This window comes from Scophthalmus maximus, chromosome 2, assembly GCF_022379125.1.
Source record: "Scophthalmus maximus strain ysfricsl-2021 chromosome 2, ASM2237912v1, whole genome shotgun sequence".
NCBI classification, from domain to species: Eukaryota; Metazoa; Chordata; class Actinopteri; order Pleuronectiformes; family Scophthalmidae; genus Scophthalmus; species Scophthalmus maximus.
The window spans coordinates 2,415,272-2,433,820 of record NC_061516.1 but is presented as its reverse complement, the minus strand read 5'-3'; the positions used below and the strand labels follow the sequence as shown (position 1 = coordinate 2,433,820).

Below are 18,549 nucleotides of genomic sequence, written 5' to 3'. Positions count from 1 at the left end.
TTTTTGTCTGGAGCCCTGATATTGAGAGGTGTTAAGCTAAGCCTCGCTGATTTAAATGGGGTTGACAAAATAATGGACATACTCGCCGTGTCAACAAAAACGGAACATTAGAACGTTCATTAAATGGAGGATTTACTCCAGGACTGTTTACTGCGTTAGTTTTAGTGTACCTAATTTACTAGCAGCTTAATGCATACGTAGCCCTGATGCTAGCTCCTCTCTGTCCTGCTGAATTTTCACTGGGCTTCATGCTGCTGAACCACATGTTCTCCCGAGTCATAAACACACGTTGTTCTTTGGCTCAATTAGTTAAACCCTTGACCTGAACCAACAAAATGATTTGTGCCCCCGGGCTCGCTTGGCCTTCGCTCAGTTTTCTCTGCTGTATGGCTAATCAGTAGCAGCTTCATTCTCTCACACTGGAATCAGATATGAGACATTCAGATTCACAATCAAGTTCTAAAAGTTATATGTGTTCACCGCATAAGCAAGCGTTTCATTGCCCCCTGTATTGAGGTTTTACACAACAAATTCAATTCTGTGCCTCAGAAGTTCATCCAGACTGAGCTGCTATCCAAACAACAGCTTTGGCTCTCACACTCACCAGCTCCGCTGTAAACGTCAGAAACATAGCATGGAACAAAAACATGCGTGGTATTGATTTAGACCCAGGACAAAAAAAACATACGCTGCTTCATTGTTAAGCTTTGGCTCCACTGCACTCAACAGTTGTGCGTTTCTGTGATGAGGGTAAAAGTAAACCAGAGGCATGCGGTTGCTGTGTGTGACAACCAGTCACCTGGTTGCTATACCAGCAAACAAAGGGAGGGGGTAGGTTTTCTCACACTGAACCAAAACCATCGAGATCCTTTTAATTTCTCACCTTTCATGCTGACAGGACATAAACTTGAATCATTATAAATGCAATCGGAGAATGCAATCTCTATTATCAGGGAGAGCTTGTTCTCAAAACATGTTACTCGCCAAATCGATCATTTTTATCAGAATGCCTTACTTTCTACCTCTATAACTTCTGCACCATACTTCAGGGGGTCAGAGGGTCGATCAACTCTCAGGCTGCTTGAACTTCAACTTCAACCTCTCACCAATGTGACACGTTTTCGACACACCAATGAGTGATGTCCCATCGGGTGTTTTCTCTGTGACATACCAGATGTGCAACATGCAGGAATTCATATCCAAAGACTGGACTTTAACAGTAGCACTTCAATCCCCTAAGTGATTATTGGGAATTCAGTCATCAATGGCAAACATTCTGTACATTAAACAAGCTCATAGAACAACATCATCACCATTTCCCTTTTGTAGAATGAACCTTGGAGTTTCAGCTGCAGAGACCTGGTTATACTTTTGGATCCGTGGCCATAGTTTCTCCCCCCAGGATGCAATCTGCAGAACTAATATTGCATGCTTTCATTCAGACTATAAACAAGTATTTTGATTTTCACCATGAACTAACAGCCCCCCCCCACCAAAAAAAAGAAGAACTAATTAAAATAGTTGCAAAAAAGTTTTCTAGTCTTTATGCTAAGTTAGGTTAACCACGTCCTGACTTCAGCTCTGTACATTCAGATTAGATTGCTATCAATCTCCTCATTTCATCCTCAGCGAATAAAAGCTTGCTGGATGATAGTTTAGTTCAAACTCCTCTCACCCACAGTCCCAGGTCAAAACTATCATATTTGTTTGTATTACCTCATGGGGCAGTGTGTCCACCTTGGCTCGGAGTTTGAGTTTTGATATGGCCCTGGCTGCTGATTAGTTTGGGTAAACCAGCGGCACTTTGGAGTCAGGGGTCAGGAAAAGTGGTGGGTAACAGAGAGGTTGGTGGATTTTTTCTCTGACGCACTCACAAGGATGAAAGTGCGACTCCAGTCTAGAGTTCCCAACCACAGGCAGGTATCTTGAGTCAGTAATACATCACTATTACGACAGTTCGACTCCTCTTGGGAGAATATTCCCAATTAAGCCAAAGGCTCACAGGGAGTTCTCTTGTTTGGGTTACTGAAGGTTTAAATATCTTAAAGGCGGTGTTTTTGGAAAAAAGGGTTCATGAAACCTCTACTGAGTGCAGAAGGACCACAATTCAAGTTTATTTCTTAATAGGTTACTTCTGTGCCTAAAACATTTCCTGTTGTCAACAGCACAAAGTTAATGAAAGTTCTGAATCTGTAAATGGGTGGTATAAGAATAATAATTGCAGGAAATCAGTTATTACGGGACATTAAGTCCAATTATGCTTAATTTTTTATTGTAGGACATTCTTGTGGGCTAAACTTGCCATGACCCAGGCCAAGACTACAACCAATTATACTCAAATTCCTCAATAAAACCCCCACAATTTACAGGATTTATTTTGCATTTCACAGCTTCAACTTCAAAAAGGGTTCTTTTCAAGCAAACTAAACCATGTGACCAAAGGTATGTGGACACTGGTATGTGACTGCTAAACACCTAATTCCAAATCCATGGGCATTAATAGTGAGGTCAATATTACAATATTACAGGGAAAACCCAACAAATCCCACAATGAGCAAAGCACTTGGCGACGGTGGAGAGAAAAAACTCCCTTTTAACAGGAAGAAATCTCTGACAGAACCAGACTCTGTTGTGGGCGGTCATCTGTCTCGACCGGTTGGGGTGAGGAGAGAGAGGAGGAAGAGAGGAGAGGTGGGCAGAAAGAGGGTGGGAGGAGAGACAGTAGGAGAGAAGAGAGAGAGAGGACAGTTGTACAACCGCCGCTGTAATCTCTACCAGACTGATACTTATAATTAAAAAATACAATTATGTTGTTGTCATTATTAGTGATGATATTAATATTAATATTAATAATAGCAATAATAATAATGACGGGTTTGGGTCCTACAGCTCTGGGGTCAGAGATACACTAGGAGAGATAGAAAACACAAACAGGGTTAGTGACATGTACTGTAAACATATCGGGGGATGGGGGGGTAGTATAACAGTTGCTTTAATTTCTACCAGACTGATACTTATAATTAGTGAAACTGATACTTATAAATACAATGATGTTATTAATAATAATGATAGTAATAATAATAATGACGGGTTTGGATCCTGCAGATCTGGGGTCAGATCTACTAGGGGAGAGAGAAAACAGAGTTAGTGACATGTAATGTAGATACATGGGGGCAGAGAGAGAGAGAGAGAGAGAGAGAGAGATTGAAAAGGTGGGAGAAGGAGAGAGATATAAAGGGAGAGAAAGAGGGAGAAGGAGAGAACAGGAGAGGGAGAAAGATGCTCATGATATAAGTTCCCCCAGCAGTCTAGGCCTATAACAGCATAATAAAGAAATGGTTTATTAAACACCTGAGCAGTTCTAACTATAAGCTTTATCAAAAAGGAAGGTTTTAAGTTTAACTTTAAATGTAGACAGGGTATCTGCATCCCTGACACAAACTGGGAGCTGGTTCCAGAGGAGAGGAGCCTGGTGGCTGAAGGCTCTGCCTCCCATTCTACTTTTACAGACTCTGGGAACCACAAGTAATCCTGCATTTACAGAGCGAAGTGATCTAGTGATCTATATATATATATATATAAATATATATATATATATATATATTTGGACCTGGTTACAGGGATTTCAGTTTTTTTATGGACCAAACACAAAGTGTTGACAAAAAGCCATGAGTCCACCTTTCATTGGAACTAAAGGCTTTAGTGCCAACCATAGCCTGTATATAAAAATGCACTTAGTCACCATTTCCTCTGGAAAATTAGGCCAATGAGGAATTTCCTGAAGCCTGGAATTCTCAGGAATGACCAGCAGAGGGTGACTCCATTGGATGCAAAGATAAGTATGTTTCTATAGAAGTCTAGAAGAAAATACTACCCTACTTCTCACGTTTTTTGAAACATCAGTAAACATTTTCCTGCAGAGTTTATGGTCTCCATCAGTAGTTTCAAGTCTTCTTCTGCATGATGTTCATTTTGTAAATTGTGGTCTCATTTAGAGTAAAATAGACGATAAAGCATAAGTCCGTGCAATCGGTGCATGGTTGCAGGTGGAGTTGGGCATGCAGTTGAAGAGCTGTCAGTCAGACACGCCCCCAATTCTACGTCCAGTTGCACAAGAACCAAAATGGCGCTGATCAAATTGCGAAACTTGATTCTTCATAGCGGAGGCTGACAAACCAATGGGGGATGTCAAGATGGGTTGCCACTTGGTACCAACGTACAGGCTCCTATCTTGATGGAGGTTCCTAGGGTCATATTAAGCCTGATCTTAAAAGTGTAGGCTACTAGGGGCTGGAAGAGACACTTTCTACAACACATTGTTTGCATTTTTAGCAGTTCAAAAAGTCGAATCTATGTTTTTGTTCATAGTCAATATTCTCCCCACAAACATACCGGAATTGAAAGTCAGTAAAGATAAGGATAACTCTGCACCAACTATGGTTAATTATTTATCATTAACTATCAAAAAATTAAACATGACTATAGGAGTAAAGCATAAATAAATGGACAGCAGATTGAACACATTGAATCATACAAATGGGGATAATGGTATTAGACTCCTTAATCTTTTGTTTGTTCACATGAAAAATATGGTAAGTGGTTGTAAACTTCAAATCATGGATGGTTTCACACCTCCAAACAGCTGGCCAGTCACTGCATGAAGTGGGATTTGTTGGGTTTCCCTGTAATATTGTAAAAATTACCTCACTATGTAAAGTGCCTTGAGACAATGTATGTTATGATTTGGCGCTATATAAATAAAATTGAATTGAATTGAAATGGGTATTTAGTGAAAACCATACTCCCAGAAAGGTTTCTCCAACTTTACAACTTTCACAATCTGACTGTAGTTTAAATTGTGAGTGTAAATTGTAAAATTCAAACTCAAATCCCCTCAAACCTTCGTTTGTTCACATGAAAAATATGGTATGTGGTTGTTTCACACCTCCAAACAGCTGGCTAGTCACTGCGTGAAGTGGGCCCGATTTTCAGATTGTTCGTTTTGGAAAATTTGGAGAATAGTTTGACAGAGCTTGTAAGAGGATCTGATGAAAACACCCCACAGAGCAAGAGACCACAAAATCATCTCCTGTCTATATACTTTTGGCCATACATGGTGAATGTATATTTTAAACAAAAGCCACAAACTTGCAATCATTTATCCGCCTTAAAAAAAAATAGGAGATGGCACTTCTTTAAGCTTTGGCTGATGCTTTTATCCCCTATGGCTTAACTGCATAATGTTGAATTTTTACGGCCAGTGTCACATACTCCGAGGCCTTTTAATGAGCTGTGGTTAAAAGAGGGGGAAGGACCGAGCAGGGAGAGGAAGATAAGAGCTCACCTCCAGTCTGGTGCGATCTACGTCTCTGGGAAGCTTCACTTTCACTCTATGCGTCACTGCCAACATTTCATAAGGGTAGACCTGGCACACACAAAGTAAGCATTGAGATTTATTGGGGAATACGATTTTAATCCAATGTGGCAAAGCAAGTTGCCAAGAATATTAAAGTATATTTGTATAGTATTAACAAACTCTTACCTTGTACTCTAACAGGGAACACAGAGAGGGAGGGGGAGAGGGAAAGAGAGAGATAGAGAGAGAAAGAGAGAGAAAGAGAATTAATGGAACAATTCGTTTTTATTTAAATTGTAGACTTATTATGAAAACTACTATAATAGAGCCTGAGCCTGGACCCAAATCCTCTCAGTATTATTGGGTTTCAAAGGCGTCAAAAGCTCTCTGACACACACACAAACACACACACACACACACACACACACAAACACCCACACACACACCCACCCACCCACACACACACACAACTCTCTCTTCGCTTAAGATACAGCCAGCACTGTACAAACCCACACTTGTAAACACACAGCAATAATTCTGCAGCTGGAAAAATGACATCACCTATCTACCCTGTCACCTCCAGTCACTGATCTGGAACTAGAGCTGTAGATTTTATTCCATAGATTAAGATTTCATGATGCTATTGACTCTCTGCAGCAATAGAGTTTCGAGGTTGGGGTTCTTGTGAGGTTATTCATAGTCCAGGGCTTCAGAAATCCTGTTGATTTTCTGCATAGACAGAGGTGTATTCAACAGTATTCAATCTGTTCATTTTCGAGTCCTGAGCACATTTTGAATTACCTCAGTAACTACAGTGCTTGTGTCTTGGTTTGGATGTTCAGTCGCAATGATGAACAGCTATTTTCTTGTATGATTGGGCCCAGAGGGAAAACAAATCAAATAACACAGTAGAGGACCTAGAATCAAACCCTGAGGAACTCCATGGGTCAAGGTGGTGATCATCAATCGCAACAGCATCGCCTGTGACCAACTGAGAACTGTATACCATATTTTATGGTCAGGACCTGCAAAACAGAACTGATGTTTTCTCTATTTACTGTATATAAGTGCAATCTCTGTGCCATGATGTGGTCTGAATGTCAAACTGGCATGAAATAAAAAGGGAGTTTTTTCTCTCCACAGTCACCTCCACAGTTACAGTCTCTCCACAGTCACTATGTAAAGTGCCTTGAGACAATGTATGTTGTGATTTGGCGCTATACAAATAAAATTGAATTGAATTGAAATGGGTATTTAGTTAAAAACATACTCCCAGAAAGGTTCCCCAACTTTACAACTTTCACAATCTGACTTTAGTTTAAATTGTGAGTTTAAATTGTAAAATTCAAACTTTATTTCACGGTTGTTAACAATTGGACTGCAACCTACTTTATTATGGTTTCTTAATTAAGACTTAGAATTTCATTAATATTCATATTAATATTCATTTGGGCACAATGGAATTTCCATGTGCCCAAATGATGTTTGAAAATTGCTTGTTTCGTCCAACCAACAGTTGTGTGTATCCCTGTTTACTGGCAGGACAGCACAAAGATACCAAGGTGTCTTCTGGCTTCAGACAGTCACTGACTGGACAGGGCTACAGGGATGTCTTAAGTATGATGAGTTTATTCCAGTTAATTTTAAGTTTTTCTAAGTTCTATGCCCCACATTTAGAGAAAACTGTATGTAGCCCTTTTCAGTCAGTAACTGTCTGAAGCCAGAAGGCACCTTGGTATCTTGGTGATGTCTTGCCAGTTTAAGGAAGCAGCACTTCCTGCTGGTATTGGGATTTTTGGACATCAGTCGTCAGCAGTGAAGCATATTATCTTTTGGTTAAGGGTTGGGTGACTCACATTGAGCCGTTTGCCTTGTGTGTATGTTTAACATCACTAAATTGTCAAATAAAAAAAGGCTATGAGGCCTATACTGTTAACCCAATATGACTGTGAATAACCCCAAAAAGAGAGTGTAATCATTCAGATATCTGCTGACTGCCCTGTATGTATGTATTTCAGGCATTTAGCTGACGCATCTATCAACAGTGTAGCACTCAAAAAAAGCTTGAGAACTACGTAACATTAGCCAGAACCAAAGAAGTGCTGAAGATAAACAGCTTAAAGTTAACTTTCACTCTCACCTCTCATGCCTCCCCAGCTCTGGGAGTCTGGGTCAACTTCATCCTCCACCATTTCAGGAGCCTGCAGAAACACACACACACACACACACAATCAGACCCACAGTTATTTTTCAGATGATGCCCGGAACATTGCTGGTCTTCATCAAATGGTCTAGGGTTGATCTGAAAACCTTTTAGATGTTGCGTTTGCCCTTGATTTGCTCACATTCTTTTATGGTGACCATTAGGAAGTGAGTGTGATGCACCGATGATAGTGAGCTGACATCACTTTTAGATTAAAAGGCAGATGAGGAAAAAGAGACGCAATCACGTCAGAAAACCTTTGTTTATCACTAATAGAGCTACTCGAAGGTGACTATTAAAAAAAAAACAACTTTGAAAGAGTTATTGTCGACCGTTTTTTACCTTAAATCACAGAGTCCAACTGAAATCACAATTTATCCTTTAGTCTTAAAATGTGTGAGTGTGTGGGCTGGTCTTTGATTTGCACTTGCACTGCTAACTGTAGATTAGAAGCCACAGTACAGACAGAGTATTTGTTAAACAAACATTAGCGTAGTCCATTTCCGACAGTGGATATTTTTACGTAAAACAAGCCAAATTGTGACGGAAGACGTGCTTATGGATAAAAAGGAGAAATTAGCTAGAATTTTTATTCTATTTTGTCAATTCTGCTTAACAACCAAATACCAACTTAACAAACAAAATGTCCATAAGCATCAACTGTCTTTGCGTCTAATCGTAATTAACAAATCTTAGCATGCTTACACAACAAACTAAGATGATAATGTTGTTAAATTTTACCTATGAAATATTGGCATGATGACAATGTAACTTTGAGTACTCTTATAGCAGAGCCCCCCATTCATTCTGAACTACCTAACGACCCCCCCCATACACAGAGTAGAAGAGTGAGAGTAGAAGTTCTCCCCATATTAGAAATTCTCTGACAATGGCATGTTGATTTAAGCATTTAGCTAAGATATATGTGTATATAAATATATATACATATGTATTATTTATGTTTAACATACATACTTATTAGTCATATTTTATCCAATCCAAAACCACTTCACATTTAGCCTCCTTTCACAAAGCAATTACTTGCACACTTTACATGAAGTGTACATAACTTTTTACAGTATTTTGTATAGTTCTCTTCTATTTTTATTGTAAATGTTTTGATATATTTAATTACCTACCTCTTTCCCTGATGCCTGCTGCTGTAACAAGTAAAATTCCCCAGTGGGGGATTAATAAAGTCTTATCTTATCAAACTTCTTTTCAGCGTAATATAAGGAAAGTATTCCAAACTATAGATACACATTTGAAAGCAAAACAATCTACTTCCAACACTAAATCCACCATGTCAACAACACTAAGCAGTATTATCAGCAAGTCAAAAATAGCGAAGTATACTCAGGGCTATGAATCCGCCGCGGCTCCTGAGCTTTCATTTCCTCCTCTGGTCTGTTTTGTCTGCCTGTCCACGATCCATCAACAATCACAGAGGGAGAGCAGCGATATTACATCAGGGTATGATAGACTAAATATCCCCAACGTCCTCATAATAAACCCTGTTCCCTGCCTGTGTGGAGTGAATTGCACTGACTGACCTCTGTGTAATCTGATACCAAAGCTGTGAGAGAAAGGCTCGGGGGGAGGTTTATTTCCAAAAAGGAGAAAAACTTTTAAATGCCACTCTGAGGTTTCCAGTGTTGATAGCAGAGAGTAAGTGGTAATGTGGTGGTGATGATTTGATACCAACCTTGAGCTAAACTCATGAAGATGGGAGGCCTATCTGATTACTGTGACACAGCTAGCCCCCACTGGGGGGTGCTGTGTTGCATCCACACCAATTTCTCAGCTCACCTTGTAGATGCCGTTCCTTCCATATCCGGGTAAAGATGCAGACTTATTGTAGGGGAAATCTGCAGTGATAAAACATATCTCTTTTTGGACTGCTCAGGATCCATTTGGCTTAATGCATATTGCTTGCTGAGCTTGTGACTGACTACTCACTTGGCTGGGAGGTGTCAGTGGGCAGACTGCAAGTGGACTTGCAGGGGTCCAGGTCTTCTGGACCCATATGTCCATCAATCTCACTCTTCAAAATCATCCAACTGGTCCTCTACAGAGAGTGAAGGAAATCCAGAGAGAGAGAAAGATGGAAAAGAAGTGATGGATGGTGGCAAAGTATGAGTTAGTGAATTAGTAAATGGATGTACAGCATTTGTCAAGTTTAGGAAAATGACTTGAAAGGAGACGGATGTAGACAGATAAAGACAGACACAAAAAACTGGGACCCACCTTGCTATCCTCCCCATCCTGCCAGGATGTTCTAGAAGCTGTAAAACAGTCACATGTTACAGGATGTCGCAGTTAATGTGCTGGAGATCATCTGCCTCTCAGCTCCACTGAACTGCACCACTAACTCTATACAGTGTGAACCACCTCTGGACTGTGACATCATCAGTTGCAGACGGCATCTACAGTTCGCTGTGTAACATGGATATACTAAAGCACTCGTTTACATCTTTTTTTTAAGGAGTGACAGAATACATCTAGGGAGTTTGACCCACTGGACATGAAAGCAAAGTTTCTCAACGACCTCTGGCCTCAGGGAAGATATACCAATTGACAAACACTTTGTTCCCTTCCAATTTGTCTCAAAAATGAATGACCGGAATTCCTGTGAATAATCATGATGCCTGAAGTTTTTGTGATTACCTGTTTTACTTCTTTACTTAAGTGCCACCATTAGCCCAAAACTTCCACTTGAAGCCAAGAAATACATATATGGAAAACAAATAGGTAGAATTACTACGACTGATGGCATCCATGTTCCCCAGAGGAGGATTGTGACCATTCCATCAGGGTAACATTTGGATTTATTTTTTTGTTCTTTTTTTAAAAACTTCAATAAAGATTCCAACAGCAACATTCTCTGTGACTTGCAAGGCAGCCTGTAGGAGCTACTATATAGCCTTTTGTCCTTGTTGTGTTATGTCTTCTAGTGCTTCAAATTTTGTCGAGTAGTTTTTCTGTTGTTCGTGCTAAATAGCACAATTAATGAAGTTTCCTGTGAAATTTATAAATCAAGTGCAAAACAGCTTCCCAATTTACATAGTTGTGCTTAAATATCCTTGGGCAAGACACTTCACCCTAAATTGCTTCTGACGGCTCCTCCGGCTGTGTATGAATGTGAAAGAAAAGGCAAGATAAATAGCAGCTCTGTGTGAATGGGTGAATGTGACTTGCTTTGAGTGGTCGATTAGACTAGAAAAGCTCTATTTAAATACATCCATTTACTATTGTTAAATGGCTAAATCCACAAAATATCTATGGATATCTTTAAAAATCAAAGCATTACACAAGTTCATGTTGCCTCTATTTTTCCACAGTAGTGATTCTGCGTTGGATGCTGCCGATGCTGTCCCATCAATACTGATTATATCTACTAGCTCATATGACACTGGCCGAAAACAACATTAATTAAACTGTGTTTTTAGGTTGTCTGGCCAAGGATTTAATGCAGTTTTGTCCTACATTTTGGACCAAAATATCTTTAAAATAGATACTGTAAACTTGGAACTAAATTGTGTTGCCTTTGTCAAACCTTTAACAATGGGCAATAGGCCAAATTCCCATAAAGTATAAATAGCATATTCAGAAATGTCACTTTACACAGCTCCAAACCATTTTAGAGAAACTTCTGCTTGACAGGAGGTAGGTGTAGATTTTCTTGTAGTTATTTTTTTTCTTTTTGGCAGCCTGAATGAATACAATCAAGATGCAGACAGTCAGCTCATAAATCTGTAGGACCATGCCATATGCAGCTGATTTACTTGTCATAGTTAATAAAGATGAATATTTCCTTTTGTGATGGAGGTGAAAACAGACTCCTTGGACTCCTACAATGTGTGGGCTTTGAGTGATGTGCACATATAGCTAGAGGGGAGCTGTAGTGAAAAAGACCAGACACCATAATTAAGACACACAAACAATGGTTAGGGGTGAGACACAGTGATTGAAACGGTGATTGGTACAACACTAATGCCACCATACACCAAGCTATTTATGTATCCAACCACTCACAGTGTACACGCAGTCACAGCATCGACACTAAAACCAACAAACGGGCTGGTGAGATGAGTGCAGACATGCAAGAATGGAGTGAGTAAATTAACACCTGAAGGACCCACTCCCAATCAGCTTCAGTCCCAAATGGGTAGTATTATCAAAGTGTCGCTGTCCAATTTGTCGCAATGTCAAATTAGACAGTGAAACCTAGGGCAGTGTTTATATCACTGGTAAAAACCACTAACAATAAAGTCAGTCTCCTCAACATGATGTTACCTCCATACCTGACCAAAGAGCTTTTTCGTCCGGCGGTTAATTTTAAATATCTACAACTGCTGCTGTACTGCCCTGTAGGGGTTGAACAACATTTAACTTCATGTCTTCATGTGTGGCTACATCCCGATCAGGGATGTCACAGGTGATGTCTTGCACTTAAACCCTGATATGTGACATCTCTTTTGACATCACGGTTGAGGGTGTTCCCAGGAATGCAGAAAGTTTTGGCTCCATGTGACGATGAAGTGTAGTATAGCACGACGTGTGCAGGATTGTGGTTTCAAATGAAATGTTATGTGAATTTTTAATTCTTTCTAATATGAAACTGTGATCAGTTTATACTCAAACATACTGGAAAGCTCTATGCTTTTGCTTGAATAAACAGAGAGAACCTTGGAGAGCAAGGACAAAACAATTAAGTTTATCATTGTATCTTGAAAAATGGACCTTGACATGAGATAAAATATGACGTCTGTTTAAGGGTGTAAAGTGTTTTTACTTTTCTTGCACTCTCTTGGGATTCAGGCCTTTTTCAGACCACAATTGGCATACAAACTACTCATCCATTTAAACTGAGATAAAAGAAAGTGATTATCGCGACAATGAATGCAATCATTGGTGCCCTCATTATTATATTCTCTCAAAGTTTTATCACCTCTAATCCAACCGTGTCGCCAGACAGCCGGTTGATATACAAGGATTAAGGGAAATTCTGGATTGCATTCTTTTGGGAAGTCCAGTGTCTATGCTTTAAAAATAATTTTATTTCTACATTGTGTCCTTAGCAGCAACAGTATGGCAATGCTCAGGGAAAGATCATGAATGGTTCATTGTTTAAATATACTTCAGATGAACTATGAAGTGTCATCCAAATATGTCTAATGGTAAAAGTGTTCATACCTGTGGCCACACTGAAAGGTGGTGGAAAAGCTGGCCATCATTGATAAAAATGTGATGCAATGAATGTGCATGACAATACAGATTATCAATCTCTCTTCAAAGGCATGAAAATTTATGGAAGCAGTTGTGTAAAGGACTAAAGTATAGAGGGCTTGAGAGAGAAGTCTTAACTCATTCTTAAACAACACTTTCTTACCTCCATAGACCTGAACAATTCCTGTGTGAAGTGAGGGTGCTTGTGGCTTTGTCTGTTTCTGAGATTACAGAAATTGTTGGGTGGTCTCCCTGAGTCTGGTATTGGAAAGGTGTCCAGGGAGGAGGTATCATATGTTGTTTGACCACACAACAAACACTTCATTTAAAGCATATTGATGCCTTTGGACAATTCAAATTTGGGAAAGTTTGGGTAAAAGCAACAACTGTTGGATTCTAATGGAATCCATGAAAATTGAATGCGCTTCTTGTACATCTCCCACCCCAATCTCTACACCCTTATTTTCCACTTTGCTTTATAGAGGACACAGAGCTTTCAGAATTGGCACTGAAAGTAGGCCTCAAGCTTAAATTGTGTGCATGGTATGAATATTAATTCCGAGGGATACTGGACTGAGTGTGTTAAAGTAACAATCCCAAACAAATGCAGACCTTATTTTTGGCACATTGCCACAACACTCAGCTAGGCTTTGAATATCAGCTGTACTGGAGCTTTGGTAACTTTATTAAGGACGACTTCTCTCAAAGCAGGGCTGGGGGTACCATCTTGGTATTCTTTCTTTAAAACCTCTGGGTTGCATATTTTAATGGTCGTTTGGTTTGATCTTTTTATAACATTGCCCACCATTTAAATGGTAAACCTTCATATATTTTGCATTCACATGATTTTGTAAGGTGGAATGGGCGCTGTACTCTTACGCCAGCCCTATGATGTAGATCCATGGAGTCGACTACATGAGGGCTAGGCTCAGAGAAAAAGGGAGGAGAACTGGGATTAACAGGTGACGGGATGACTGACAGGTTACATGCAACACATCGTGCAGAGACCAGACCAGAGGAGCAAGTTTTAAAGAGGACTGTACCATGCTGTCTGTAGATGGGGGGTTTTCTATAGATATTATCTTTGACCATAGTCTCTGAAGATGGGATCAGGCGTGGAGAAAAGAAAATGGAAGAAGCCAACATGGGAGGGAGGGAGAGAAAGGAAGAGAGAGAATGGAGAAAAAGAAGCATGAGTTAGCAGTTATTGAGGGATGAGATATTTTGAAGAAGCAAAAAGGGGGCGCAGAATAGCTTCATTTGTATTATCGCACACCAGAAACATCAGCACTTTTGATAACTATTCATGCAATAAATTGGGGTGGTTATTTGATACAGTACAATCCAATGATATTCAAAGAATACTACCAGAAACCACACAAGGTCCCCATGCATCTGACAGTCTAAATGTATTAATGGTTTTTACAGAATTTAAAATTAAATAATTTATCTATATGAATAATATACTGTAAATACAACAATAGAGAAAGTTTATTGAATTATCTATGCATTTACTCCACTGTTAGATGAAGCGTCTCTCGAGGATAATGGGGACAGTATGTTTTTTTTATCCCCATAAGGCTGATCTGATCCATCTTGGTGTCAGAGGATCCAGACAGGCCTCTAACGGAGATGCTTAGTAACAACTGTCTCACATTAAGCCAAGGCAGAAAACATGACTCACAATAAAACAACACATGTGGGTCATTCCTCTGGCTTGTTTCAGTGTCTGCCAGCATCTGAAACAATATCCATTTAAAAGCAATAAGGATGATGACTCTTAAAACCATTAAGTGGATAATTGTTGGCTTAACTTTCTTCCAACTTGGTAGGTATTTTTTGTTCCCCCTGCATGACTAACAGTGTAACTATGAATGGGATCAATATGTTGGATAAAATGGATTTTCCCATGTGAGAGATTTGAAGGATACGATGTTTAGCGTCAACTCATGTCTGAATGTATTCTCAATCTAATCAGAAAGTAATGCGATTTTGTGCCAGATCTTTGCTGTGTCAAAAAGCAATTTGCAATTTTTCAATTAGCAAAAAATAGCAACACAATGGGAATGAGCAGGGCATAGAGATACACTGAGTACAATCCACGAGCCAAAAGCAGTAAGTCAACTTTTACACTACAAAGTAAAGACACTTGGCCTCATGCAAGATCCACCAATATACAGTAAGCAGAGAGAGAAATTGTGACATTCACAAATGTTCTTTTTCTTTTTAGGCTTGAGCAAATTCACAGGAGTCTAGAGCTCTCATACAAGTCATATACTGTACAGTACAGAAAATCTCCCAAGTTAGGAAAAACACCCATTTGACTGACTTTTTGAATAAAGTACATCACAAATAAATGCCATGAAAATGGAGAAATTGTCTCACTAAAACTGTTGACATCTATGAAAAGCACTGCAGTGCAAATTTAAGACATTTTCCTCTTGGTATTTCAGTAAAATGTTGTACCATCAAAAGAATAGATGATGGTGAATTCAGTTACAAGGCACTCCCTATGCAAACATTATGGGCAAAGAAGAAACATATTTTATTTCATCCGTTCTCTGGTGGCGAGCTGTGCCTGCGAACTCACAGATGCATTCTATCCGCCAAAACATATAAAACGTATGCTCAGGCACAAATATTGGCAGACTCCATTTCCCCGCCCTGCTCTTTTTCTTTGCTGGAAGCAATGTCTGTGGAAATGTTGGATTTTAATGTTGATTTTACCAAGCATTTGATCTTAAAGAGGCGGAACACTGGTTTATCCTCTCACCAGTAAACCAGTGTTTATGGTTGAGAAGATGAACTGGTTATACATAAGATTTTAACTTTCCACTCTGAATGCTGTGTGGAGTAACATACAGAGTGATGAGGTCACAAATGGGTCTAAAGGCCTTGACCTGGATGATTCTAGTCCACAGTAATAAAATCCACAGTGACCAAAGCTGAAGTATACCAACAGCTGTTCAGGTTTTAAATCACGTCAACAGTCAACAACTGATCATCAGATGAAGCTCTTTGTTTTTCACTTCTGTCACGGTATGGCTCAGCAGTGAAACGGCATGGACAGCTGTAGCCATATTTATTTCAGCCTGATACCACTACTGACATTACTAAATAATAATGCTGTTGTTATGCTTTCGTCTACTGATTTCAAGCAGCAGAACTTAAAGTTCCACATTGAAAACTTGTGAACATTCTTGCATGAGGCCCAATGTAATAAGTGTGGTATTGAATATCTGACACGCTTGCGACTTCACAATACATATCTGCATCTACCTGGATAGACAGAATTCCAGTTGTAAACTAAGAGCACAAGTTTTAAAGAATCAGTAGCTCAATACCAGCTGCACATCTTTCATTAGCTGACTTCCAGTGGTTGAAGTTCTACCCTTGCTGCAGTAATTTAGAAGTGTCCTTACAAATAGCAAAGAGGATCAGAGGTATCAGAATTCAAACTTTCAAACACAGAAATTCAATGGAACAATGATAAAGTATCAACTTGTAAACCAACCTTGTCATCAGTAGCAGTAACAGAACCAGTACTTTTGGAAATGTCTATCTTACCTTGTGATCCATGTGCACCTCACTAATGGCAGACTCCTCTAGAGATTGTGTGAAGATGTAGGAAAAGTAAAAGGTTGGGTTGCGAGCCAAGCGCTGCGGTTAAGGCCTACCTGGTATGTGGAAATGTCGGGGAGCAGCCACGTATGTAGAAGAGGGGGATTTGCCATCAGAATAGGTAGATAAGGTGGGGGTACTCCGACCACTTTCACTACCTCCATTTGGGGATGGAGGCGGGTGGGCATTTGGATGTGACAGGCAACAGGGAAAGGGTTTGGGAGGAAACAAAGGGAATTGGGGGCAAAAATGCAGCGTTAAGGTAAGCATATCGATAAAGCTCGAAGGAGAAGCTGGAATTAATACAATGATGCAGGTGACTTGACAACCTAGCCTTTTACTGTGTTTATATGTCTTGAACAAATTCACTGAATTCATGGCAGTGAATCCTACTGCTCTTGTGACCTGTTAAGCAATGAGACACTAAAATCATTTTTGCCGAATTTTTCATTCCACTACCACTGTTGTCCCTCAGCAAAAGTCTCCTTTTTCCAACCAGCATCTTCACGAATGCTTGGCTTGATCATTACACAGATTGAGACCACCAATCCTTCACAGAGTCACTTGTGTCTCTAGTTTTATTATTTTTGCCTAAAGCTTATAGCTATAGGTGAAGGTTGGAAGGAAGGCTGGCCAGTAAAATAACTGTGTGGCACTTATGTGGAGAAACGGGTGGAGTGTGCCAGAGGAATCCAAATTGGTTAGAGACGATTAATTCTTTATGATACAAAAAGCAACATCAAAAAGTGACGTCCCCATGGGCCAAAGATAACGGTGGTAACTTTTCTAACACCTGCATAAAACCCCAAAAAGGTTTGAAGGATGAGAAGAGATGCCTTCATGCTTGAAATCAAGATCAAGGGTTTCTGTCCTGCCTGATCTTGCCTCGGGACACTTGCAGTACAGGAGCACCACCCTGGCTTAACTGCTCCAGACCACATCAGAGCTAATCATCTGAAGAAGCCAACGGGACCATATGCTACCCCTACGGTAACGTTTCAAATTAATCCACCAACAATGGCACCAACGGTTTGTCTTTATCTACACTTCACTTAAATTAATGGAAGCTGCAGCGTGTCTTCACATGTGGGCCACATCTGGCCAGTGGCTGCAGAAGGTGTAGATGGAGACCATAAGACATTAGACCGCTGTTTTGGGAAATTCACAAAGAAGAAAGAGCATTTCCTATTGTTCCTAGAAGCTGTTTGATTTAATCATAAAACAGCTCAACCTCAAAAACTGTGTGCAACTCTGAGACAAATGCTGGGTTCTTGCAAACGTGGTAGCACGGAACCTGTTAGCTTTTACACCAGAGCAATGATGCAACTGAGAAGGGACCTGAAGGGATAATCTGACTGACTTAGTTCTCATCACTTAACAGTTAACAGTAGAAAACACAAGTTGTTACAGTTTAAATTATATTGTAGTTGTCAAATAAAAGTACTGATAGTGAACCACAATTTTTTTTTTTTATCATGGTCTTCTAGTTTGTGAGCATGTAATACAGATAAACATTTTGCTGTGTGCATACATGTGTGTGTGATAACAACCAGGGTCCACTTAATTGTGTTACGTCATAAGCAGGCTAGGTGATGGAGTCACTTACACCCTTGAGGCCAATAATAGACACTGTACATCCAGAGCTTTGGGGAAGAAACATAGAGAGATTGTGTGTATGTGTGTGTGTGTGTGTGTGTGTGTGGTGTGAGAAGGAGAGTTTTAGCTGATTGAACACACACTCTTCTGGACACACATGGCAGTGCTGTTAATTCTGGTGATCTCCTTTACAGTACATACACACAATCACACACACACAAATGCACAAATGCCTGTAAACAAAAACACACGTACACACTGGCGTACGGATAGTGCAGGTCTAAATGTGGGGCAGATCCTGCAAACAAACATCTGGAGCAAAGGCAGGCGATGCGTTATGATTAATATGAACAGATTCCACATTTGACAAAAGGTGGAGTCCGTTCATCAATCAAAAGCTAACTACACAAAAATAAGATATAAACAATGGTTTTGGGGTCATTATTAAAGAACCAGAGAGATCAAAACAAAAACATGCATTCTTCTTCGATCAAGTATCCATCATGTATCATGTCTTACTCCCACAGTAATTTCTACGAGTGAG

At 39.8% G+C, this 18,549-nt stretch overlaps 1 protein-coding gene across 15 annotated transcripts in view; it reads right to left on the bottom strand.

Annotated features, from left to right (window-relative positions):
• ablim2 (actin binding LIM protein family, member 2) overlaps positions 1-18,549 on the bottom strand; it is a 93,850-nt gene that overhangs the window by 3,052 nt on the left and 72,249 nt on the right. For 11 of the 15 annotated variants that reach the window (XM_035625847.2, XM_035625842.2, XM_035625845.2 and 8 more), the window contains 8 exons: positions 16,466-16,567; positions 13,832-13,885; positions 9,807-9,844; positions 9,519-9,627; positions 9,369-9,427; positions 7,497-7,557; positions 5,543-5,550; positions 5,345-5,425 (listed from right to left, as the gene is read on the bottom strand). In XM_035625847.2, coding sequence (XP_035481740.1) covers positions 5,345-5,425; positions 5,543-5,550; positions 7,497-7,557; positions 9,369-9,427; positions 9,519-9,627; positions 9,807-9,844; positions 13,832-13,885; positions 16,466-16,567 — 512 coding nt within the window. The remainder of the gene's footprint in view (positions 1-5,344; positions 5,426-5,542; positions 5,551-7,496; positions 7,558-9,368; positions 9,428-9,518; positions 9,628-9,806; positions 9,845-13,831; positions 13,886-16,465; positions 16,568-18,549) is intronic. The other 4 variants (XM_035625849.2, XM_035625851.2, XM_035625855.2 and 1 more) reach the window with 2 other exon arrangements.